Source organism: Sus scrofa, chromosome 11 (assembly GCF_054392235.1).
Source record: "Sus scrofa isolate SSC_HxYL_T2T_F1_AM1 chromosome 11, Sscrofa_HxYL_maternal_Yorkshire_Landrace_v2.0, whole genome shotgun sequence".
In the NCBI taxonomy this organism is placed as follows: Eukaryota; Metazoa; Chordata; class Mammalia; order Artiodactyla; family Suidae; genus Sus; species Sus scrofa.
In genome coordinates this window covers 52,130,545-52,157,965 of record NC_139393.1, presented here as the reverse complement: position 1 = coordinate 52,157,965, position 27,421 = coordinate 52,130,545, and the positions used below count along the sequence as shown (strand labels likewise).

The 27,421-nt window shown below is 38.7% G+C and overlaps 1 protein-coding gene across 13 annotated transcripts in view; it reads right to left on the bottom strand.

Moving 5' to 3' along the window:
* The window catches only part of PIBF1 (progesterone immunomodulatory binding factor 1), a 287,448-nt gene that overhangs the window by 211,810 nt on the left and 48,217 nt on the right, over positions 1–27,421 (bottom strand). For 12 of the 13 annotated variants that reach the window (XM_021065663.2, XM_084981936.1, XM_084981934.1 and 9 more), the window contains exons 6-9: positions 20,306–20,439; positions 12,456–12,564; positions 12,013–12,194; positions 10,230–10,355 (exon numbers count right to left, since the gene is read on the bottom strand). In XM_021065663.2, coding sequence (XP_020921322.1) covers positions 10,230–10,355; positions 12,013–12,194; positions 12,456–12,564; positions 20,306–20,439 — 551 coding nt within the window. Of the gene's footprint in view, positions 1–10,229; positions 10,356–10,636; positions 11,362–11,714; positions 12,195–12,455; positions 12,565–20,305; positions 20,440–27,421 lie in introns of those variants that run through there. The other variant, XM_084981943.1, reaches the window with a different exon arrangement.

The following is a 27,421-nucleotide window of genomic DNA, read 5'->3' as shown; positions in this document are numbered from 1 at the left end:
TAGTTATAAACTATATGCTTTTATTGTTAAAAAAAAATTGAGAAAGATAAATAAATGGAAAGATGCTTTGTGCTCCCAGACTGAAAGAATTAACATTGTTAAAATGTCCTTATTACAGATTCAATGCAGTCCTTATCAAAATCCCAAGGATATTTTTCACAGAAATAGAATAAAAATTTCTAAAATTTATAAAGAACAACAAAAGGCTCCAAATAGCCAAAGCAATCCTAAGAAAAAGGAACAAAGCTGCAGACATATACTCCCCGCTTTCGAACTATCTTACAAAGCCACAGTGATCAAAACAGCATGATACTAGCAGCAAAACAGATACTTGTATTAATGGAACAGAAGAGAGAGCCCAGAAATAAACCCACACATACGGAAAATTAATTTATGACAGAGGAGCAAGAACATACAGTGGAAAAAGAATAGTATCTTTAACAAATGGTGTTGGGAAAACTGAACAGCCACAGGCAAAAAAAAAAAAGGAAACTAGACCTCAATCTCACACCATACACAAAATTTACTCAAAATGGACTGAAGACATGAATATAAGACCTGAAACCATGAAGCTCTTAGAGGAAAACATAGGCACTATGCTCTTTGACGACAGTCTTAGCAATATTTTTTCAGCTATGTCTTCTCAGGCAAGTGAAACAAAGGCAAAAGTAAACAAATGGATCGTATCAAACTAAAAAGGTTCTGCACAGCCAAGGAAACCATCTATAACACAACAATGACCCTACTGAATGAGAAAAGATGTTTTTTAAATGATACATACAATAAGAGGTTAATGTACAAAATATAGAAGGAACTCAAACAACTCAACAACAAAAAACCTGATTAAAGAAATGGGCAGAGGAGCCTAAGAGAGGTTTTTCTAAGTAAGACATACAGATGACCAACAGGCACATGAAAAGATATTCAAAATCATCAATTATTAGGAAAATATAAATCAAAACCACAAGGAACTATCACCTTATGCCTGACAGAATGGTAACTATCAAAAAGGCAAGAAATAACAAGTATTGAAGAGGATGTGGAAAAGAGAGAATCCTCATATAAAAACCGGTACAGCCACTAAGGAAGAGAGTATGGAGATTCCCCCCAAAATTAAGAACTACCATACGATCCAGCTATCCTACTTTTGTGTATATATACTTGTGTGCATATACTCCAAAAATAGGAAAAGACTAATCTGAAAAGGTTAATCTAAATGTGCGCCCTCCATGTTCATTGTGGAATTATTCACAATACCCAGGAAATGGCAACAATCTAAGTCCATCAACAGATAAACAGATAAAGAGTGTATGGTAGGAGTTCCCGTGTGGCGCAGTGGTTAACGAATCCGACTAGGAACCATGAGGTTGCGGGTTCGGTCCCTGCCCTTGCTTCGTGGGTTAAGGATCCGGCGTTGCCGTGAGCTGTGGTGTGGGTTGCAGACGCGGCTCGGATCCCGCGTTGCTGTGGCTCTGGTGTAGGCCAGTGGCTGCAGCTCCGATTGGACCCCTAGCCTGGGAACCTCCATATGCCACGGGAGCGGCCCAAAGAAATAGCAAAAAGACCAAAAAAAAAAAAAAAAAGTATGGTACACACACACACACACACACACACACACACACACACACACACACACACACACACACTGGAATAGTACTCAGCAATAAAAAAGATGAAATCTAGGCATTCTCTTGTGGTATAGTGGCTTGAGGATGGAGCACTGTCACTGCTGTGGCTCTGGCTGCTATTGTGGTATGCTACAAATCAATGTTACTTTAATTGAAAAATAAAATAATGATAAAATAAAAATGTTCTTAATGAACAATAAAGAAACAATGTGATCTTAGACAAGTACTTTGGTGCTTGGTCAGAGCTGCTATATCCATAAAACATCAGGAATTAACTTATTTTCCTTTTTCCAACTTTTCTGCAACCTTGGGTTAATGGCCATGCTTAACCATCCATCTCTCCAATAAAGTAGAAGAGCTGGAGTCATTCTTGTCCGCTTCCTGTCAATCACTAGGTCTTTTCACTTCCACTACCTAAATATTCTTTAAATTTGGCTTATTCTTGCTTTCCATTTCTCATCTTCACTTAAACTCCCCTAACCAATCTTTCTTTCTCTATGTCCTTTTCAACCGTAATTCACCTCACACTGCAACCACAGTTACAAAAGTCACTCCTTTATTATAAAGTTTCCAAAAATTCTCTGACAACAGGATTTAAGAAAATCTGACCCTACCCTTACTAACTTCCCTTACCACCCTATGAACTGTAGGTACCATGCAGGAAAATCTAAGTTTTTCTATAACCTGAACTCACCTTGCTTCATATCTGGAACACTCTATACACCATGAAATTCTTAAATATTATTATTATTTATTTTTTTGCTTTTTAGGGCCACACCCATGGCATATGGAAGTTCCCAGGCTAGGGGTCGAATCACAGCTATAGCTGCTGGCCTACACCACAGCCACAGCAATACAGGATCCAAGCCGTGTCTGCAACCTACAACACAGCTCACAGTAACACTAGATCCCCAACCCACTGAGAGGACAGAGATTGAATCCAAATCCTCATGGATCCTAGTTGTGTTTGTTAACCTCTGAGCCGCAAAGAGAACTCCTTAAATATTAATTAAGCAGTGAACATATGTGATAATCCCTACAGGGATAAAGAACATAGTTGACAATTAAAGATAGCTAACAATATGGAGCTCCCGTTGTGGCTCAGTGGGTTAGAAATCTGACTAGTATCCATGAGGATGTGCGTTTGATCTCTGGCCTTGCTCAGTGGGTTAAGGAACCAGCACTGCTGCAAGCTGCTATATAGGTCGCAGATGCATGCGGTGTAGGCTGCAGATGTGGCTCGGATCTCATGTTGCTGCAGCTGTGGAGCAGGCTGGCAGCTGCAGCTTCAATGTGAACCCTAGCCTGGGAATTTCCATATGCCGCAGGTGTGGCCCTAAAAATAAATACACATATATACATATATATAATCTAACAATGAAATTTCATTTACAATTATTTTTAAAGCCATATATCAGAATAGTCTAATTGAAAGGACAAGATAGAATATTCTTAAGTTTTTTCATAAAAGAGCTTTAAAAATTAGACAGCTATCTGGTAAGATATAAATGAAAGAATCTTGTTTAAGCACTAATGAGGACATATACCTCTTATATCATGAACCTCTGTACACTAGTTCCAATTCGCCCACTGTAATGCATTACATACACTCAAGTAACTTTAGTAAATAAACTTAGATTCAAGAGTCAGAGGTGTTTAATATCACTCTGAGATTCTATGCAAACTTTATGTCAGTAAAGTTTCTTCTTGAGTATGAAGATAAATTGTGGTCAAGATAGTTTTTATAGACATGGTGGGAAAATAAAATCACTAGAGCAATACTGTTACAATTAAAAGCATGTATGTTTTAAAAATCTTATTGGGGTATAGTTGATTTACAACACTGTATTATTTTCTAAAAGTATATTTTTTATCTCCTTTTCCATACTGCCATCCCTGTTTCAATAACTGTAGAGCAATCTCAATTTCCATATTCTATGCAGTATCAAGAGCATAATAAATATAACAAACTCATACTTCCCCCCCCCTTTTTTTTTTTACAGTTACTACTGTGAGAGTAGCTCTTTCTGTTTTCTGAGACTATTTATAATAATGAGTCTTATCTCATGTAAAGTTTTACTTTCTGGAAAAACTTTAAAAAGCAGCTGAGGAATTCCTGTTGTGGCTCAGCGGAAACGAACATCACTAATATCCATGAGGACTCGGGCTCTATGTCTGGCCTTGCTCAGTGGGTTAAGGATCCAGGGTTGCCTTGAGCCGTGGTATAGGTCACAGACATGGCTCAGATCCCACGTTGCTGTGGCTGTGGCAGAGGCCAGCAGCTACAGCTCCCATTCAACCCCTAGCCTGGGAACCTCTGTAAGTCGCAGTTAAAAAAAGCAGCTGAATTTATCTCCCCTTCATTATTTCACAGTATTACTAAAGAACAAATAAGTTAGCCACAGCTAATGGCAACACCACAGCTCATGGCAACACCAGATACTTAAACCCACTGAGCAAGGCCAGGGATCAAACCTACGTCCTCATGGATATTAGTCAGATTCGTTTCCACTGAGCCACGATGGGAACTCTCCCACTGACTTTATATAATGCTTATTTTACTTATATTGTCAACACAAGGAATGAAAGAATTTTTAGAAGTATTTCACATAGGCAAAAAGTATCTAAATAACTATTATTTATATACAGCTTTACAATTTGTGATGTAATTTTTTTTCTTTTTTTCTTTTTAGGGCTGCACCTGTGGTGTATGGAACTTCCCAGGCTACAAGTCAAGTAGGAGCTCCAGCTGTCAGTCTACACCACAGCCACAGGAACAGCAATGAAGTATCTAAGCCATGCCTGCGACCTACACCACAGCTTACAGCAATGCTGGATCCTTAACCCACTGAGAGAGGCCAGGGATCAAACTTGAGTCCTCATGGATACTAGTCATGTTTGTTACAGCTGAGCCACAACAGGAACTCCTATGATGTCCTTTTTTACATGTATTATCTTACTTAGACCTTCCAGATTACCCTGTTAAATAGTTATCAGTTCATTCCACAAAAGGGAAAATTAACTTCAGCGATATTAAGTGACATATTCACTCTCTACTAATAAGCAATAGAGCCAGAATTTAAGTTTAGACTTTTGTTTCAAATCTCTTTCATAACATACTCTCTGTTCGAGGAATAATGCTTCTAAAAGTGCAAGAGAGTTCATATATTTCAGTCATATGATACCTACTAAGCAAAAAGTTATTTAAATAATAAATTTCACTGCCAAAGTGAGTTTCACTCATTATTTCCCAAAGCTCCAAAGCAGTGTTTTAAAGAAACTATAAAGTAGAGAAAAAGCCAAAAAACCTAACTCACAAACTGAGCCAGAGCATACATACACATCATAACCTGTAAGTCGCAGACAAAGCTTAGCTCCTGAGTTGTTGTGGCTGTGGTGTAGGCCAGCAGGGGCAGCTCCAATTCAACCTCCAGCCTGGGAACTTCCATATGCTGTGGGTGTAACCCTAAAAAGCAAAAAAAAAAAAAAGAAGAAGAATTACTTTATTAAATCTCAATCCTTGAGTACATTATTTTTTTTTTCTATTCCATTACAGTCTATTATGGGATATTGAATATAATTCCCTGTGCTATACAGTAGATCCTTGTTCTTTATTTATTTTATATACAGTAGTGTGTACATGCTAATCCCAAACTTCTAATTTACCCCTCCCCACCACCTTTCCCCTTTGGTACTTATAGGTTTGTTTTCTACGTCTGTGAGTCTGTTTCTGTTTTGTAAATAAATTTATTTTATTTTATTTTTTTAGATTTCACATACAAGTGATACAGCATGCTATTTGTCTTTCTCTGCCCAAATTACTTCACTTAACCTAGAATAACCTCTAGGTTCATCCATGTTGCTATGGTATTCTCTTATTCTTTTTTTTTTTTTTTTTTTTTTGGCTTTTTAGGGCTGCACCCATGGCATATGGAAATTCCTAGGCTAGGGATCAGAGCTCTGATGGAACTGGAGCTGGAGCTGCAGCTGCCAGCCTAGCCACAGCCACAGCAATGCAGAATCCAAACTACATCTGAGACCTACACCACAGCTCACAGCAATGCCACATATGAAACCCAATAAGTGACGCCAGGGATTGAACCTGCGTCCTTGTGGATACTAGTTGGTTTCAAAACCACTGAACTACAACAGAACTCATTATTTTATTCTTTTTACAGCTGAGTAGTATTCCATTGTGGGTATGGTGTATGTATATATGTATACACACACACTCACACACACACACACCACATACTCTTTATCCATTTCTCTGCAGATGAACATTTAGGTTGCTTCCACGTCTTGGCTATTGTGGATAGTGCTGCACTGAACGCTGGGGTGTATGTATCTTTTCAAGTTAAGAGTTTTCTCCAGATGATATATATGTCCAGTCGTGGGACTGCTGGATCATATGGCAAATCTATTTTTAGTTTTTTAAGGAGTCTCCATACTGTTTTTCATAGTGGCTGCACCAACTTACATTCTATGAAGGTTCCTTTTTCTTCACACACTCTCTCTAGCACTTGTTATTTGTAGACATTTTTTTTTTTTTTTTTTTTTTTTTTTTGGCCAAACTCATGGCAGGCAGAAGTTCCCGGGGCAGGGTATTGAGCCACAGCAGTGACAACGCTGAATCCTTAACAACTAGGCTACCAGGGAACTCCCATTTGTAGACTTTTTAATGATGGCCATTCAGACTGGTGTGAGGTAATACCTCATTGTAGTTTTACTTTGCATTTCTTTAATAATTAGCAATGGTGAGCATCTTTTCAAGTGCCTATTGGCCATCTGTATGTCTTCTTGGGAGAAATGCCTATTTAGGTCTTACGCCTATTTTTTGATTGGGCAGTTTGTTTTTTGTGATCGAGCTGTATGACCTGCTTGTATGTTTTGGAGATTAAGTCGTTGTTGGTTGCATCATTTGCAGATGTTTTCTCCCATTTCACAGGCTGTCTCTTTGTTTTGTTCACAGTTTCCTTTGTTGCAAAAGCCTATACTTTTGATTAGGTCCCATTTGTTTACTTTTGCTTTTATTTCTATTGCCTTGGGAGACTAACCTAAGAAAACAGTGCTATGATTTACATCAGAGAATGTTTTGCCTTTGTTCTCTTCTAGGAGTTTCGTGGTGTCATGTCTTATACTTGCCTTTAAAAAGGCACTCTCTTAATATCCTCCAATGTATAGAAAGCAAACCAAAGACAAAACATATATCTATAATCTTATCACTTAACTTTCTCTTAAAAATGTTATTGGCCAAGAAGCAAGGACACTAAGCACCAATATGCAAGTTTATCCATTTGAATTCATATTGTAACAGTGCAGCTTATATAATAAAAGTAATGACACAATTATACATCTAAGTTCAAAGCAAGTGATTAATTTGCTCAGACACAAAAATTTCCAAATGTGTAAACTTATGTTTTATGCATTTCATGTTTCATAACAAGGAATACTAAAATCTTCTCCTTAGTTATTTTAAGTTGTAAGAGGAGTTCCCTTTCAAAAGAAATAATCTACAATTTATTTTTACCTTGTGAAAGACCAGTGAGACATAAAGTCTAACTACAGTTAAATCCTGTCAGAATGAGGAAACTGGGACACAAAAAGATTCAGCCACATGAAATACAGGGTTGGATTATTGTGAGGTTAGTAAAACAATAAAGGTAAGCCTATACTACCTGGCTAGGAGTCCTGTGCAATTGAAATCTCTGAGCCTGGGCTGCACTTTGGCACCACCTGGTGGCAACTGTCCACTCTAGCTTCACCATCTACAAGGTCAGTCTGGTCCTGCGGCTGGCTGAGGTTTCCAGGGCAGTGGCCCCAATACTAGGAATCCCCTGATATGGTGGTATACATTTTTCTTTTCCATTTTTTCAAGTTTTACTGAAGTATAGTTGATTTAGGTGAAATACATTTTGATGTGGCTCCGGAGTTAGAACAGCACAGAGGAAAAGTAAACCTGCTTTCGGCTTTTCTGCTTCCAGAAATGGTTCTATAGTCTGTTTCCCAATCTACCTCTACCAGCCATCTTAAAGGACAGGCACTCATTTATATCAACTTATGTTACCATGGGAGGCATTTTAAAGAGTTTTCTTAAAAAAAAAAAAAAAAAGCAACAAAAACTAAAAAATCTGCACATTCTCAAAATGATTACATACCAAAATCTATACGGCTATGTGGATTGTTTAGAAGTAATCATGCATATTATCAAAAAAACAATCCCATAAATCTTAAGGTTAAGTCAGCCAAAAAAAAAGGGTTTATTATAAAATCCATAACGGAATTGAGCCACAGGACTACAGGTACTTAATTGTAAAACAGAAGAGTAGTATCACCTATGCTACAGGTCTAGCTCACATCCAGGTCTTTCTCCTGAGATTCAGACCTTAAAGAGTCAACTGCTGCATGTCACAGAAACTAAGCTAAATTTACCATGTTGCCAATTAAAGCCATGTCTTTTTCTATAATGTTTTTAAAAAACTGCATCATCATCCACGAAGCTGCCCAATCAAGAAACCTGGTGACATCCTTAACTACTTCTCACTCCACAGTCCAATCTACTCACTGTAGCCTGTTAGTTCTACCTCTTGAGTAAGCTTCCAATCTGGCCCACTTCTCTCCATCTCTTTGCTACTAATCCAGTTCCTTTATCACTTCTCATCTTTCCTTCCTTCCTTTCTATTTTTTTTTTTTTTTTTTTTTTGCTTTTTAGGGCCGCACCCATGGCACATGGAAATTCCCAGGCTAGGGATTAAATCTGAGCTGGTGGCCCACACCACAGCCACAGCAATGTGGGATCTGAGCTGGTCTGTGACCTACATCACAGCTCACCGCAATGCCAGATCCTTAACCGACTGAGCAAGGACAGGGATCAAACCCATGTCCTCATGGATACCAGTCAGATTCATTACCACTAAGTCACAACAGGAACGCCACCACTTCTCATCTTGATCATGGAAACAACCTCTAAGAGTGGCTTCTTTTTCTACAGCCTTATACTCTGCCAGTGTATCCTCCACGTTGCAGAATGATCTTTTCATATAAAATCAGATCATATCAAGCATAGTCCTAAAATCTTTCAATTGTTCATGGTCCTAGACAATGGGTCAAATGCATGATTTGGGCCTGTTTTTCCTTCTGTTGCATTTCTTAAAACTCCCTGCTTCTTGGTCCATGGTCTAACCATACTAAATCATTTTCAGTTTGCTCAAAAAATTTTATTTTGTCTGGTCTCCAGGGTATGCATTAATTCCCCTAATTCGCCCCCCCTCCATCACTGATAGTCATCATGCAAGTGTTAGCATGTGTATGTATTTCTCCCCCCATGTACTCTTCGCCAGTTCCTCCCAGGGCTTCATTAGATACACCTAAGGCTATGTGGTCTCATCCTGTGCATCCTGCCATCTTCTTCATCACCACGCACTATGATCAATATTCCTCTATTTGTCTTTATGTGCTATTAGACTACCACCTTTGTGAAGGCCAAGGTCACCACTTTATCTTTGGCATCTGACATGTATCTAGGACATGGTGGGCCTCAATAAATATTTACTAAGTAAGTGAATTTATTGCTCTGAGAGCTCAGATATAAACTTCTCTAATATCAACCTTAGTCTGATTTAAAGTCTTGATTGTCGGCAAAGATCAAAATATCATATACTCAAATCAGTGCTGATAAACAAGCATAATAATTAAATCAATTTCAAAATCACTTTCCCTCTAAAATATAAACTATGAAAAATCATATGAACCATAATCCTGGTATATAAAGATAACTGCTGTTGAAATAAGTCCCATTCATTTTCCCCTTATTACTGGAAATCACTAAGGAAACCTAATAAACATTGACCTAAAAGTAACTGCATGAATGAAAATGATCCTTCTTAAAGATTATCTGGTCTTTTAGGGCCAACAGCTAAATGAGACATAAACAGTATTTCATATTATTATTTTTTTTTTAATTTTTTAATTTTTTGCCCTTTTAGGGCCACACCTGTGGCATGTGGAGGTTCCCCAGCTAGGGGTCTTGTCGGAGCTATGGCCGCTGGCCTATGCCACAGCCACAGCAACGCAGGATTGCAGCAGCATCTGTGACCTGCATCATAGCTCATGGCAACGCCGGATTCTTAACCCACTGAGCAAGGCCGGGTCTCGAACCTGCGTCCTCATGGATGCTAGTCAGATTCATTTCTGCTGAGCCATGACGGGAATGCCTTATTATTGTAGTTTTTAAAAATTTCCTGGAGAAATCACTAGCATGTTACAGGAAGAACCACTGTTATCTGTTAGTACTTTCTAATTTCCTTTTCATCTCTGTCCTTAATCTGAACTAAGGTAGAGGTAAAAGGACAAGTTAACGGGGTAATGAAAAGATAATGGGAATACCAGAGTAAAGAGGCCTAACATCTGATAAACCCAGTTCTGAACTCGTTAGCAAGGGATTTTAGAACTTCAATGTTCTATTTGATTTAGATTTATGACAAATTTCTTTAATTCATTAAAAAAGACATTATGTCATGGACTAAAGTTTAATTTCGATAAAACTAAAACCTTCAAAGAGTAATAAAATATCATATAAATTTCCTACTTTTCTTCTTTTACCTGTTTTCTCGTTCATACATTTCCCTAGAGGCACTTCGAAGTTGATCAATTTCTTGATTAGTTTTCAATCTGATTTGCTCCAGTTCGTCACGTAGTTTATTTTCATATTCTGTTTTATAATGGTCTCTGCAAGGAGTCAAAAGGAATACACATGATTTTTTTTTTTTTGCAAAAGAAATAGGTTTTTGCCCTTTATGTATGCTTTTATCTTTTGTCAAAATGATCTATAAGCAAGGTTACTTGAAAAACATAGTATTAGATGTAAAATCTTATAATTCCTAAAAATATTGTTCCAAACTAGTTCCATCTAGGATTTCTTTTTATACATATTGCCCTAAAGCCTTCCTTACTACATAAAATGTTAGTTCATGTTGTATAATTACTCATCTTTAAAAATATTTTACTAATTTTTTTTTTTTTCTTTTTCTTTTTCTGGCCGCCTCAGTGGCACATGGAAGTTTCTGGGCCAGGGATCAAATATGAGCTGGAACCTCGACCGCAGCCACAGCAACGCTCCATCCTTAACCCACTGCTCCAGGCTGGGGATCAAACCAGTGCCTGCCTCCACTGCATCACAGTGGAAACTCCTTGCCAATAGTTTTTAATGCACATGATTGGAGACTTGAGAACTAACGTGTTACAGAATGTCCTTCATTTAGAAATAATAATCTTGTGTGGTGCATATTGGGAGACAAATAATCTTTAAAAAAAAAACGGCCCCGACGGACTCTTTACACAGTCTTTCCCTCTAAGTACAACAGTCACTGTGATCTCTTAGCAAAGTCAAAAGCTACACAGGATATCGGCAGAAACACAAACAAACAATAAATACCAAAAGCTGGGGAAAAAGTTATGAATGTGTAAAGTCTTAAAACATAAAATTTAGAATTTGTTTTTAGTTTTTGAAATGCTGATTAAAAAAAAGTAATTCTAGGAGTTCCCGTTGTGGCGCAGTGGTTAACAAATCCGACTAGGAACCATGAGGTTGTGGGTTCAATCCCTGCCCTTGCTTGGTGGGTTAAGGATCCGGCATTGCTGTGAGCTGTGGTGTAGGCTGCAGACATGGCTTGGATCCTGCATTGCTGTGGCTCTGGCGTAGGCCAGCGGCTATGGCTCCGAATAAACCCCTAGCCTGGGAACCTCCATATGCCGCGGGAGCGGCCCAAGAAATGGCAAAAAGACAAAAAAAAAAAAAAAAAGAATTCTAGGATTATAAGGACTATTAATATAAAGGAACTCGAGTAACTTATACATCTAGTTGAAGAGAGAAGATAGGATTGAAATGCAGGAGTCTGATTCCAGAAGAGCCTGTATCTTAAACCAATCTGCAATGCTGTCTCGTCATTCTTCTTGTATGTTTCACACAGTCAGGAAAAGGTCAGCTTAGTCAGGCTCCACATGATTACATTTTCTTCAAAAATATACTTCTATAGAGATATTTATATACTTACTTTCATAAAATACTTATATAGAGATCTTAGTCACTGGGAATTAAAAAGCTTATATCCTAAGAAAAAATAAATTAAAAAAAATAGGAAAAAAATAAATAAAAATAGTTATAGAATATATATCCTTAGCACAGGCTTTTGGTTGTTGAAAAAAACACACTGTCTTAAGAAAAAAATCAATTAGAATGAGTATCCCATGAGGAAACAAAATGAACGATTCTCCTAACATCCTCTTATAGACCTTCAGAAAAAAATCACTATTCTTCCCCAAAGCCAAGAGTTACTTCAAAGAAGCTGGTATTATCTACACATACGGAAAACAAGGTAAATCTTACCTGGACGTTACATATTTTTCATACATCTCTTCTCTAGCCTTTTTGGTTTCTTCAAGTTGAGCCTGAAGTCTTTCAAGACGATCCTCCTCGTGCGCACAGCGAACACTGAGCTCCATGTTTTGGCGGTTGAGATATTCTTTGTCCTTTTGCAGTAGAGTGACAGTCTGCTGTAAGGTGGTTACCTGCACACAGAGATAGTGTCCAGAGCAACGGCATCTTCATTTTCAATGCTTATTACTATGTTTTCTTCCAATTGTGCTTTTGCACAACACATAAAGCAGGCTAACTCTTACCTTGAAGTGTTTCACCCAAACAGAGCTACTAAAAGTCCCTTCTTTCTAGCAACTAAATCAAAAAGGAAAAAAAAGGCCCTCTCACAAATCTGCCCTGGGCTTTGTCCACAAGCACTGAACAATAAAATACAAGTGACGCTATCAGCTTACCTCTTTTGATAATTCACTTCTTTCTTTAGCTTGAGATATGTGAGAGGCTTCCAGTATTTCATGTTTTCTCCTTAATTCAACTGCTTCCTGTTCAAGTGCATCACGCTCACTATAAAATTCAAACACATGTATTTATTTATTTTTACTAAAATAAAATTCATATATAGAATTTACATCTCTTTTTGTAATGAACAGTTAAAAAGGACTGATTACATTTCAGGAAACTGATCAGAGATATCAGCAGTGGGACCTCAGTGTCATTCTATGAACAACAAAGTATCTGCTTTTCAAGTTTAGGAGGGACTCTCTGTTCAAGACCTTGTTCAGTTACATAAACATGAATTTATTACCTTTAAAAAATAAGTATGTAAACTACACTAACCAGCAAAGTAAATAATAAAACTTTCTAAGGTACATTCTGGTATCTTCTCACTAACCATCTTCAATGTAATCTTAAGGCCAAAACTTTTAAAGAATTTAAACATGGCTCTAGGCTTTCAGTTCAGTTAGGGTCAAAAAAGCCTTAACTCATCACTCAGTTTGCACAGCAGATACACAGGCAGACATTCCTGTGACTATTTCATTCACAAATTGTTTATGATTACCTAGAGATTCTAATTTCCATTTTCAGACCAGCTCTTTCCCTCACACAGCAGAACCAAGAACTGGACCAAACTACAAACACATATCTTAAAAAATGAGCAGAGAAATAGATTTACTAATTCTTGACTTAATCTCTCCAGTCAGAATCAGTTCCTATGCATTTTAGTTCATCTACTCACCTGGCGTTTCCATGGAGAGAGTTATTAAGAATTGTTTTTCTTTTCATTAGATTTTCAATAACCAATTTAGAAAGACTCTTTTCTTCTGCTTAACAAAGTATTATGTTTATACTTGAGCAAGGCACAAGTTAAAAAATAACAATCTCCCATAAACCCACTAATGAAAGATGACTATCGGTAGTAATACTTCAGTATATATTACTTTAAGTATTGTATGCTTTTACATGCAAACGTTTTTATTCTCACAAGGTAATGATCATGCTCCCTTTGCTATGATTTTTTTTTTTTTAGGTAAAATAATGATTATAAAGAATGATGCAGCAAAACACCCATAAACTTGCTATTCGCAATTGACAACAGTTAGCATTCGTCTATATTTGCATGAAATTTTTTTTTTTAAATAGAACACTATGGGTAAACCTGAAATTCCTTATATTTTTCTCACTGTTCCTATATAATCTCCTAGATACAATGATGAAAACAGTATTTCTGTATTTTTTTTTTTTTTTTGTCTTTTTGCCATTTCTTGGACCACTCCCGCGGCATATGGAGGTTCCCAGGCTAGGGGTCTAATCGGAGCTGTAGCCACCGGCCTACGCCAGAGCCACAGCAACGCAGGATCCGAGCCGTGTCTGCAACCTACACCACAGCTCACGGCAACGCCAGATTGTCAACCCACCGAGCAAGGCCAGGGATCGAACCTGCAACCTCATGGTTCCTAGTCGGATTTGTTAACCACTGCGCCATGATGGGAACTCCAGTATTTCTGTATATTATATGTTTCTCACATATTTATACTCACCAATTATTAACTTTGTCCTATTTACTTTGTAATACCTACTAAATTTTACTTTGCCCTATTTATTCTCTCCCTGTTGTTCATCTATGTGAATATATATCATATATTCACTAAACATATACACACATATATAAGTATACACATCTACACACACACACACACACACACTTCTACACATGTGCATTTTTCCCCTCAAATATTTAAGACCTATATGCAGACATTAGGTCCCTTTATTTCTAAATAATTGGGTGTGCATTACCTAAGATTAAAGATATTCTTGGAGGTCCTGCTGTGGCACAACAGGATTGGCAACATCTTGGGAGTGCTGGGACATGGGTTTGATTCCCAGCCTAGCACAATGGGTTAAGGATCTGGCATTGCCGCAGCTGCACCTTCATTCATGGCTGTGGCTCAGATCTGATCCCTGGTCTGGGAGCTCCATATGCCACAGGGCAGCCAAAAAACAAACAAACAAAAGATATTGTCTTATATAATCAGAACATAATTATTCAATTTTGGAGACTTAGTCCTAATATCTAATTTATAATCAATTTTCAAATTTTGTCAATTGTCCTCCAAATGTCCATTATGGCAATTTTTTTTCTCTAGCCCAGGATCCAACATATCATTATGCCCTGCATTTGGATGTCACGCATGTTTATTCTCCTTTAACTTTTTTTCTCTTTAACGTCCATACCTGTGGCATATCATACGGAAGTTCCCAAGCTAGGGTTCAAAGAGAAGCTGCTCCACAGCCATAGCAACACCAGATCCAAGTCATATCTGTGAACTGTGCTGTAGCTTGCAGCAATGCTGGATCCTTAACCCACTGAGCAAGGCCAGCGATTGAACCTGCATCCTCATAGAGAAAATGGTGAGTCCTTAACCCACTGAGCCACTCTGGGAACTCCATCTCTTTTGACTTTGAACAATTCCTTTGCCTTTCTTTGTCTTTCACAACTTGATTTCTTGTAGAGCACAGGCCAACTGTTTCATGGAATGTTGTTTAACTGTCATTTATCTGATGTTTCCCCATAATTAGGTTTGGATTAAGCACTTTGGGCAGGAATACTACAGAAGTGATAATGTGTCCTTGGTACATCAAATAAAGAAGCACATGATGTCATTTTTTTTTTTTTTTTTGTCTTTTGTCTTTTTGTTGTTGTTGTTATTGTTGCTATTTCTTGGGCCGCTCCCGCAGCATATGAAGGTTCCCAGGCTAGGGGTCTAATCGGAGCTGTAGCCACCGGCCTACGCCAGAGCCACAGCAACGCAGGATCCGAGCCGTGTCTGCAACCTACACCACAGCTCACGGCAACGCCGGATCGTTAACCCACTGAGCAAGGGCAGGGATCGAACCCGCAACCTCATGGTTCCTAGTCGGATTCGTTAACCACTGCGCCACGACGGGAACTCCCACATGATGTCATTTTTATCCCATGACTGGTGATTATAACTTTGATCATTAAGGCAGTATCTGCCAAAATTCTCAATTATAAAGGTCACTTTTTGCCCCTAGCAATTCATAAGTAATCTGTAGGACGTATTATAAGATTCCGTTTTCCAACATTTATACAATGGCTTTAGTTTCCAATGGTCATTCTGAATCACACAGTATTATGAAGTTACAAAATGGTAGTTCTAGTTTGCATGTATATGTATTGGTTGGCTTTCTATTGCAAAGATCCTATCTATAAGCATACACTCAAAAATCCTTATTCTATTTAATGGATTATAACTCATTATTGTTAATATTCATTTTAATATTTAGGTTGTAAATATTTGGCCAGTCAGAGCCCCGTCACACTAGCTACTGTAGAGCTGAACTGAAATGAGAGGTACTGGTATGATCTCACCCAGAGCATGTTAAACCATCTTCTCACTTCCCTCTCCATCACCTCTGCCTACTGAAAGGGCCTAAGAACAATGATCAGTGTAGCAATGACCAGCATCCAAACCTTAATTTCTGAATAGCATTCACCACCAAAAGGAACCAAGATGCTGAGGCAATGAAATTAGAAAATAAACCTGAGAACCTTTTTTTTTTTTTTTTTGCTTTTTAGGGCTGCGCCTGCAGCATATGGAAGTTCCCTGGCTAGGGGCTGAATTGGAGCTATAGCTGCCAGCCTACACCACAGCCACAGCAACAAGGGATCTGAGCTGCATCTGCAACCTATACCACCACTCATGGCCACACTGGATCCTTAACCCACTGAGCGAGGCAAGCGATCGAAACCACATACTCATGGATACTAGTTGGGCTCGTTACTGCTGAGTCACAATGGGAATTTCCTAACCTGAGAACTTTATGTTATGCCAGAAAGTAAGGAATGGCTTTTTTTTTTTTTTTTTTTTAAAGATGGGCATGTGCATTTTGTGTTTTTTTTTTTATATTACTCAATGAATTTATTACATTTATAGTTGTACAATGATCATCACAACCCAATTTTATAGCATTTCCTTCCCAAACCCCCAGTGCATCCCCCAACCCCTCAACCTGTCTCATTTGGAAACCATAAGTTTTTCAAAGTCTGTGAGTCAGTATCTGTTCTGCAAAGTTCACTGTGTGCTTTTTTTTTAGATTCCACATGTAAGTGAGAGCATTTGATGTTGGTGTCTCATTGTCTGACTGACTTCACTTAGCATGATAATTTCCAGGTCCAGCCATGTTGCTAACAAGGGAGTATACATTTTGCTTTTAAAAATCTATCCATGTAGATACATTCAGATCTAATTTAATGCTTTTAATTATTACACAGAATTACATTATAGAATTAAATCAACTTAGGAGTTCCCGCTGTGGCTCAGGAGAAATGAATCCAACTGGGAACCATGATGTTGCGGGTTTGATCCCTGGTCTCACTCAGTGGGTTAAGGATCCAGCGTTGCCGTGAGCTGTGGTGTAGGTCACAGACGCGGCTCAGGTTTGGCATTGCTGTGGCTCTGGCGTAGGCCAGCGGCTACAGCTCCAATTGGACCCCTAGCCTGGGAGCCCCCATATGCCGCGAGCGTAGCTCTAAAAAGAAAGAAAGAAAGAAAGAAAGAAAGAGAGAGAGAGAGAGAGAGAGAGAGAGAGAGAGAGAGAGAGAGAGAGAGAAAGAGAGAAAGAAAGGAAGAAAGAAATCAATTTATTTTCCATGCTGCTGTTGAAAAGCAGTTCGATTCCTTCTAATAACATCCATATACCTGTTTTCTTGTACATTTTTTAGAATTTATCAAGGATATAAAAGTGATTTTTCCCCAGTTTATCTTCTATTTTTGTGAACAGAGTATTTTTAATTTTTTTTTTTTTTTTTTTTTTTTTTTTTTTTTTTTTTTATGGCTGCACCTGTGGCATGTGGAAGGTCCTGGGCCAGAGATCAAATCTGAGCCATAGATGCAACTACACTGCAGCTGTGGAAACACTGGATCCTTTAAGCCATCGTGCCAGGTCAGGGATCAAACCCATGCCTCAGCAGCAAACGAAACCGCTGAAGTCTGATTCTTAACCCACTGTGGCACAGTGGGAACTCCACCATGCCATTTTTTAAAATCCATTCTTTCTGTTGAGTCAAGGATTCAGAGTTTGAGCCACTCTTGCTTTGTTATTCTTCTTTTCCATTTCTAGCACTTGATGATGCTTATTATGTCTTTGATCAGGACTATGTTTTTATTTCCTAGGTTTTCATTATGAAAATAAAACATATATAAATAGGAATGATCAAATGAGACACCTCCCCCCACCTGCTTTCATCACTTAGATCATAATTACCAACTCGTGACACAGTCTGGCCTGCATTCATGGCCACCCTGGATTATTCCGATGACTATGCCCTTTAGTTTTCTCTTGTACCAATTATTGCTACAGATTTATAGTGGCAGAGAGAACATCAAAACACCAACTCAAAGTATCATCTTACCTTCACAATCTGCTTTATTTTGAAATGATTCTTTGAAATCTGGCTGTATTCAAGAGCCCAAGAGTAGAGCTCTCATGGATTTTAAGCTACAATAATCACTAGATTTTGACATGATACATACATAATAATACATGCTGCATGTCAGTCATGTTGGGATTAGGACTACTAATGTTATATCCCCAAATACTTGCAAATTTACTCATGCATTATACAGTTTATAAAGGATTCATTCATTTAACAAACACCAAACACTCCCTGAGTTCTCACTGCAGTTCAAGAATTATTTTAGGTGCTGGAGTTCCCGTCGTGGCGCAGTGGTTAACGAATCTGACTAGGAACCATGAGGTTGCGGGTTCGATCCCTGGCCTTGCTCCGTGGGTTAAGGATCCGGCATTGCTGTGAGCTGTGGTGTAGGTTGCAGACGCGGCTCGGATCCCACGTTGCTGTGGCTCTGGTGTAGGCCAGCGGCCACTGCTCCAATTAAACCCCAAGCCTGGGAAACTCCACATGCCGAGGGAGCAGCCCTAGAAAAGCCAAAAAGACAAAAAAAAAAAAAGAATTATTTTAGGTGCAGATAGTTACAGCAGTAAACAATTAGAATAATCTCCCCCCAGCCCATACACACACACACACACACACACACACACACACACACACAAAGAATTTCACAAATATTACTTTGATCTTAATTTATACAGTGCAGCAATTAGCAACACCTCACAGATTAAAAAAAATTTTTAGAATAGTAAGAGATTTACCTAGGACATACAGCAAAGTAGTGGTTCATTAATGTACAAACAAAAGAAAAGTATATTCCAACAAAAGGAAAATTATTTGCCATAGCTACCTAGTAGCAACACAATGGGAACCATATCCTCAGAAAGTGTTATTTTGAAAGTGTGTGCCTTTTGTCAAAAAGGAATAGCTGGGAAAACTTCAGATAAAACTGCAATGTATTTACATTGATTCCATAAAATAAAAATATCAAAATTACATAAAATTAAATCATCAAAAAGATTTTGAAAATATTTGCACACATGGTATTTCACTCTGGGTCGTTCCTATTTTCTAAGGCTTTACATTTAAAAAAAAAACAAAGCTTCTTTGAAATAAAATAAAAAACAATATTAAAATGCACTCTAAACCCAACAAACTGTCAAAACTACATGCTTTTGTGCAGTAAAGAATAAGGTATATGTCAAGAGAACAAAAAGACAAGCCACAGACTGGGAGAAAATATTTGCCAAAGATATAGCTGATAAAGGACTGTTGTCCAAAATATACAAAGAACTCTTAAAACTCAACAGTAAGAAAACAAACAACCTAATTAAAAAATGAGCCAAAGAACTTAAGAAGATATACAGATGGCAAATAAATACAAGAAAAGGTGTTCCATATCACATGTTATCAGAAAAATGCAAATTTAAACAATGAGATACTGCCTCACACCTACTAAAACCCGAAATCTAGAATACTGATAACAAACACTAGCAAGGGTGTGGAGCAACAGAAACTCTCATTCATTGGTGGTGGAAATGCAAAATGGTACAGACATGTTGGGACAGACAGTTTGACAGACAGACAGTTTACAAAACTAAACATACCCTTACAACGTGAGTATGCTCGTGTTCCTTGGCATTTACCCAAAGGAGTTGAAAATTTATGTCCATATAAAACCTAGCACGTGAATGTTTATAGCAGCTTTATTCCTAATTGCCAAAACTTGGAAGCAACCAAGTTGTCTGTTTTTGGGTAGGTGAGTGGATAAACTGTGGTCCATCTTAACAATGGAATATTTATTATTCACTATTTAATGAAATATTATTATTCATTGGAATATTATTATTCACTGGAATGTTATTCATTATTCAAATGAACTATCAAGCCATGAAAAGACATGGAAGAACCCTAAATGCATATTACTAAGTCAAAGAAGCCAATCCGAAAAGGTTCTGTATGGTATGATTCCAACCATATGATATTCTACAAAAGGCAAGACTATGGAGACAGAAAAAGAAGACACAAAGTAGAATTAATGATGTTGACGGTAAGAATTCAAGGAGTTCCCGTCGTGGCTCAACTGTAACGAATCCAACTAGGATCTATGAGGATGTGGGTTCAATCCCTGGGCTCGATCGAGTTAAGGATCCAGCATTGCCATGAGTGGTGGTGTAGGTTGCAGCTGTGGTCAGATTTCACGTTGCTGTGGCTATGGTATAGGCCAGCAGCTGTAGCTCCGATCTGACCCCTAACCTGTGAACTTCCATTTGCAGCAGGTGCGGCCCTAAAGAGACCAAAAAAAAAAATTTCAAGTGACTCTGATGCATGCTAAAAATAAGAATAACTGCTGTGGCCCTCTTAACTACTTACCTCTTGACTTTATCATAGTTTTCTTTACGGTAGTCACCTTGCTGAATTAACTGTTTTGTGTCTGCTAATTCTAAGGCCAAACGTTGACATCTAATTTGAAGCTCAGAGTAGTTTCTGCGATCCTCCTCATAAGTCTATAAATCAAAACAATAATAAAGCATTTCAAAGTAAATATACTTGACCAAATTCTGTATTGAATTCTTCTGTTAAGCTGTGAGTGACTTTCTAATTTAAAAAAAATCTTCAATTTTTCTATTCAGTAATTTTTCACTACTCAAAGATGGGTAATCTTAAACTCACAAGAGTAGCTTGTAAGTTCATTTGTATAAAACCTGAGCTCTGTTTTTCATAGAAGAAACAGCACAGCTATGCCTTGGTTAATAGAACAACAATTAAATGATTACCAGTGTTAAATGACATCTTCAACATTTATTGAGTTACTATTAGGTACTAAAGACACAGAAATGAATAAAACACAGCCCCTGTTCTTGAGGAGTTCACATGAGAGATGAAAAGCCACATGAACATCAAACATTTACAATGAAAAATATTTACTGAAGGGAGTTCCAGTCATGGCCCAGCGGACACGAATCTGCCTAGTTTCCATGAGAACGCAGGTTCTATCCCTGGCCTCACTCAGTGGGTTAAGGATCCGACGTTGCTGCAGCTGTGACGTCGGCCAGCAGCTGCCGTTCTGATTCCATTGCTAGCCTGGGAACTTCCATATATTGCAGGCTAGGCCCTAAAAATACAAAAAAAAAAAAAAAAAAAAAAAAAAAGTTACTGCAGAACTTAACCGTGCTGTTTCAGTTGTGGTCTTTGGCAGAAAAGGAGTCCTACAGCACTTGGGAATGTATTTCTACATTGGCCTTCCTTGTACTCATCAGACCAGTAGAAAGGGATTGCAGAGATAAGGATGAGGGGTAGAAATGAAAACCTTAAAAGCACACCTGGCCCTGCTTCCTACAGAAGCATTCTTCACATTCACACCTCACCTCCAACCCTAATAAAGATCTGAGGTCCTCTGAAGGCACTACACTTCCTCCAACCTGTTCTCACTGCCTGAGGAGCTGAATATTTGCCTCCTTCAGAGTACTGATCTCTGTACCAGCAAATTAGTCTTCTACACACCTTATCAGAGTATAAACATCTTCAGGGTAGGGACTTTGTCTTATTTGCCATTCAAGTTCCATCACTTTATACAGTAATTGGTATATAGTAAGAATGAAATAAATACTTGTCAATAATAATTAATGAATAAATGAATATGGGAATGGGGAGGAAAAGCAGGACACAGGGATGGGAGTTCTCACTCTTCTCCACCTCTGAGCGCATCAAATCTTGCAAGCGATCATTAACTCCACCCCCTGCAACCTATTACATGAAATGCATCCTGTCCCAAGCAATCCTTTCTTAAAGGAGCTGACCAGCTCAGAGTGGTCATATGCAGTCCCCAGATACCGGCTGAACTATTTCTAGTGACTGGTCCTGGGCGAGACATTGTAGATAAGAAGGTGATTAAGACAGAGCTTTTGTCCTTTTTAAACTATGAAACATGACTTTGAAATATTAGCTCCCAAATTTTTATCAAAGGACTGTTTAAAAAATATAATAATGGAAAAACTATATTGGGGGTGTTTTGCTTCGGTCTATACTATGTTCTTCTACAACGACATTCTCCATGAGAATGGAATGCTCTTCGATGGTACTTTATTAGAGGATCATAGTTGAGGACACTGTCGCCTCCCCAAAGAAACATCACCTACATCATTTCAAATCTAAGTCCCAGAGGAGGCTTTAGTTCCCGTGAAGAATGCTTTGACCCTTCTAAACACTACTAATCGTGTAACTATTTGGGAAGAGTGTACAGTGTTATAGTTAGGACAGAAAGTTCCAGAATTCAACTGTCTAGAATTGAGTTACCTGCAGGAACACTGAGCAGGTTTCCTCTCAGCACTTCATTGTCCTCATCTACCTCATCCACCCACAGAGTCGTTGTGAAGATTATCAAGGAATACATGTATAGTGCTTATAAAGATGACCCACACACAGTAAATGATGGTAAACTATTAACTACTATCACCATAGTGCTTCGCCTTTGCTTTGGCTATCAGGGAGAAAGAGCTAAACGGATAGCTCCACTGCACAGAGACAGACAGACTCCTGAGGAATATAAACGTTTACAGGGTGAGGAAAACAATAAAAAGCGCACAGAACCCGAGGGAGCATTCACAGAAAAAGAGGGTGAGCTGGCGTGTGTGGCAGGGACAGCCACAGAAGAGCTGCTTTGAGGGTACTGGGCTGCTGGTGGTACTAACTACCACTAAGAAAAAAACCACAAACGAACCCATCAAGTATTCAGGGACAGGGACAGAAGGTAGACTGCCAAGGACTAAAGCAAATATATCTGAAAACACAGTATGTCCTTTTTGGGAGCCATTATACATACATTCTCTCACTTAATACTTAACTTTATGACTGGGCATAAGAATTCTCCTCATTTTTATAGTTGGGAAAACTAGGCTTGGGGAGGATAAAAGTCTCAGAGCTCGTGAACAGTATGGTTAGGACTCCAACTTGTCAAACATCGAAATTGTGGGCAATTTCTTTTGTTTAAAAGTGGAGAAAGTAAAGTGGTAAGAGAATACGGGAAAACGAAGGTTTTGAAAGATGGGACAAGGTTGAAAAATGTTCAAATATTGATGGGAAAGAAAAGCAAATGAGGGGTTGATACTGGGGGAAATGGGATGGGGTCTGGGGGTAAAGGCCCTAAGAAGGCCTTGGGGACGGGCTCCCTCTCCATTGTGGACACTTAGTCTTAGGCCAGCAGCCATGTTCGTCATAGCAGGTTTTTCTCCAGCTGATACAGCGTGTTAAAAACTTGAATTTGGGTATCCTCAGGCAGCTTTTATCAATTCCCTACAAGCCAAAAAACCACTCCTTACCCTACTGCTTCACATACATTGTATTACCCTCTTGGTTTGTAAAGGCTTATGATTTTCCACTCCTTGAAAACTAGCCTCTTCCCACTACAAGCAGTAAGAACAAACAGACAGACAGAATGAGTAAATATATAAATGTTTGAGGCAAAAAATTGTGGAAGTTCTCAACTGAGAACTCAATTTTCTCCGTGGAAGGAAATACCAAGTCATCTGCTGAGAGGGAGAAGAGTGGAAGGCCAGAGATGTGAAGAAAGTAAATGCCTACAATAACCACTGTGAAAAATGAGAGGGCTAAAAAAACTAAAGGACAGGGGAGTTCCTGTCGTGACTCAGTAGTTAACGAATCTGACTAGGAACCATGAGGTTGTGGGTTCTATCCCTGACCTTGCTCCGTGGGTTAAGGATTCGGCGTTGCCGTGAGCTGTGGTGTAGGTTGCATACACGGCTGGCATCTTGCCTTGCTGTGGCTCTGGTGCAGACCGGTGGCTACAGATCCGAATCGACCCCTAGCCTGGGAGCCTCTATATGCCGCAAGAGTGGCCCAAGAGAATGGGAAAAAGACAAAAAAAACAAAAACAACAACAAAAAAACCTAAAGGACAACACAATTCTGTGGGCCTATTTGAAGTTGGTAACAAACTAATAGACTTGTTATTGCCTCTGTGATCTTCTCCAGGTGTGCTCAGGTGGAAAAATAGAGTTGAGATTTTATCGGGCATGTTGGATAAAAAGACAAGGGGGAATCAGAGACAAGAGAGGTTTAAGACTGATAACAGGAAGAAAAGGGAAGGAAGAGACAAAAAAAAAAAAAATAGATTATATAGATTAGAAATTCTGCTAAAGATAGGTTGGAAGCAGATGACCGACAAACCTGGAAATATAGGAAGTTCAGTGATTTGACAGGAGTTCCTGTCGTGGCTCAGCAGTTAATGAAACCAACTAGGTTCCATGAGGATGTGGATTCTAACCCTGGCCTCTCTCAGTGGGTTAAGGATGCGGCATTGCCGTTAGCTGTGGTGTAGGTTGCAGATGTGGCTTGTATCCAGCAATGCTGTGGCTGTGGTGTAGGCTGGCAGCTACAGCCCCAATTCAACCCCTAGCCTGGGAACTTCCATGTGTCACTGGTGCAGCCCTAAAAAGAAATAAAATAAAATAAAAATTAAACCTGAATTGGTAACTTCAAGAGTAAATCAGTTCTGAGTGACAAGGAACAGAATGTGGGCCCTGAACTTGAGTGCTCAAGTAGAGAAGAGGAAATCACTCAAGATGAGATTAATTAAGTGCAAAGTCAAGGTTGTGGATGAATCACAAGAAGTAACCCAGGCAGCAGCTAAGGCAGAAAGACTAAATCTAGAGCAAGGATGACGCTAAATAAAAAACAATGTCCCTGTGGTCTGCAAATGAAGAAGGTTACAGGGTGGGGTAGCTATGTGACATGAGTGCCCCAAAAGGTAAGGGTTTATGTGAGGGTGCAAGTACCAAGATCTAAGGCCCAGAGAGGACGTCAAACACCCAGCCCTGAAACAGAAGGGGTATAAACTTGTGCAGAGGGCAATTCCACAGAAAAGACACATATGTGTATACTTATTATGCAGAATATAGTATATATGTGTGTGAATTTATATGTATTCTTTAAACATAAACACCATATGACCAAATACAAAGAGTAGTTCAGTACAGGAATGTACATATCTTACCAAATCTTTTAAGATTTTTCAATGGAAAAATTTCCCCTTAAGTATCACTTATATATTTTGGAAAAAAAAAAAAAGTCTGTTTCACTTACTGTTAGCAAATAAAATTAAGGTATAGCTTTGGAAAAAAAGAAAAGAAAATGACCCAAACCTATGACACTGTTCTACCATTAGAACTTGAAGGCCAAGGCGAAAGAGAGTAGAGAAGACTTTGCTGTATTCTTTCTTTGTACTCTTCCTGTTTTGATCTCAGTATTCACTTCTGTGGGATGACTCCAAGCCCCAAATCTGAGTTAGATGTCTGTCTTACATTTTTCCACAGCACCTAATTCTTACCTCTGTCAGAAAACATATCTCGTGTGCCGTGGGCAGCCATGACCAGCCTCTGACATTAAAGGAAGTTTTCTATAATTCTAATTCCTAGTACACTACCTATCAAATAAAAGGTTTATACTTAATGTCTATGGAAAAGAAGGAGCAAAAGAGGACATTAAATAGACTAAAACTAAAGAAGTAAAAAACTTAATTTTTTCAAACATAAAGAAAGAGGACACAAAATTTCCAATCACCAGCCTTTTCCAACAGAAAATTTCTACATAAGAAGGAAATAGGTTTGAAAAAAAAAAAAAAAGGTAATTAGGTTTGGTTAACATTCTCAATTTCCTTTTCGAATATAGAAAAAAAAATTGCACAGGGATAATAAGGACAATCCAAGTCACTGAGAAGGTTTCAACTTTTTGCCAGTTTTCCACATATCGAAAATGGAGCTGATTTTGATTGCCAGGGTTAATGTCACCTTTTCCAGCTCCTAAATTATTCATATGAGGAAATCATAGAGGGCTATCTCTAGCCTGTAAAAAGTAAATGTTATTGGAACTGTATGCTTTTTGTCTTTCCTATAATCCTTGCTTTTTCCCACACCCCCCTAAGACCCTGGAGCTCCTTGAGGACCTGCCTTATATCTGCACACGCAATAACCCTTCCATAGTAGTTACACTGGAAGTGCCTGGAGAGTCAACTAATGTTGAAATATAAATGGACTACGTAGTACTAGTATTTATTTATTTATTGTCTTTTTGCCTTTTCTAGAGCCACTCCTGCAGCATATGGAGGTTCCTAGGCTTGGGGTCGAATTGGAGCCACAGCTGCCGGCCTACACCACAGCCACAGCAAAGCAGGATCCAAGACGAGTCTGCAACCTACACCACAGCTCACAGCAACGCCGGATCCTTAACCCACGGAGCAAGGCCAGGGATCGAACCCAAAACCTTATGGTCCCTAGTCAGATTCGTTAACCACTGCACCACGACGGGAACTCCAGTACTGGCATTTAAAATAACTTGCTCAGGGAGTTCCTGTTGTGCCCCAGTGGAAACGAATCTGACTGGCATCCATGAGGACACACGTTCGATCTCTGGCCTCTCTCAGTGGGTTAAGGATCTGGCGTTGCTGTGATCTGTGGTATACAGATCCCATGTTGCTATGGGTGTGGCGTATGCTGGCAGCTACAGCTCCAATTCTACCCCTAGCCTGGGAGCTTCTGTATGATGCCTGTGCAGCCCTAAAAAGACCAAAATAAAATAAAATAAAATAACTTGCTCAGGACGCAGAACAAGTGACTTTCAAAATTAAATATTGATAAGTCATCAACTTTATTAAAGAATATTAACATAAATTTGTAAATAAAACGCCTCAGTTGAAACAACGGCCTCTATACAACATATACACAGAACTTTCCCAAAGATTTTGAGAAAAACAGCAATGAAAGGTGCTTCCATTTCTTGATCTGGGTGGTAGTTAAAACAGGTGTGTTCACTTTGTGAAAAGTCAGTTAAAATTGCTTTATTACACAGACATAAAACAAGAGGCTTCAACCAGGAAAACGTTAACTGAAGCAGTTCTGCAGGGATGCTTGTCTCCAGAATGGAAACGTGAGAGTCACATGAAAGGGGAAAAGCGTCGAGCAGGATGGAAGGGGGTAATGGAGAGACACTCAGTGTTTCACTCTGTATTTCTCTGCTGTTTGATATAAAGGAACTGAAAAATTTATACTACACAGTGTTTTGGGGAAAGTAATCAACTATTAGACCCTTCTTACTTATAATGAGATGTCTTTCCCCCCAAGCCTCTGGCTTGCAAACAGCAGCAGCTGAGCATTTCACACCTACAGAATTTTAGAGATGGAAGATATGCTGAAGATAATCTATTGCTCTCTTCTTATTTCCAAGACAAGAACTTTAAGTTCCCTAGAGGGTTAAATGATTTCTCCTGGATTCCAGAGCTGGCAGAGGCAGAACTAGAATTTAAGTTCCTGAATTCATAAACAGTTCAGTCTTTTCTTAACTTTAAGTGATTGTTTTTTAAGGAATCTATTCTGTGGAACTTATAAAACCACAGACTGAAAGCTAATATTATTTACTGTTCAAATCCAGGGTGTTAAAAAAAAACTTTAATTGCAAATTTTATAGGTTCAAATGTGGC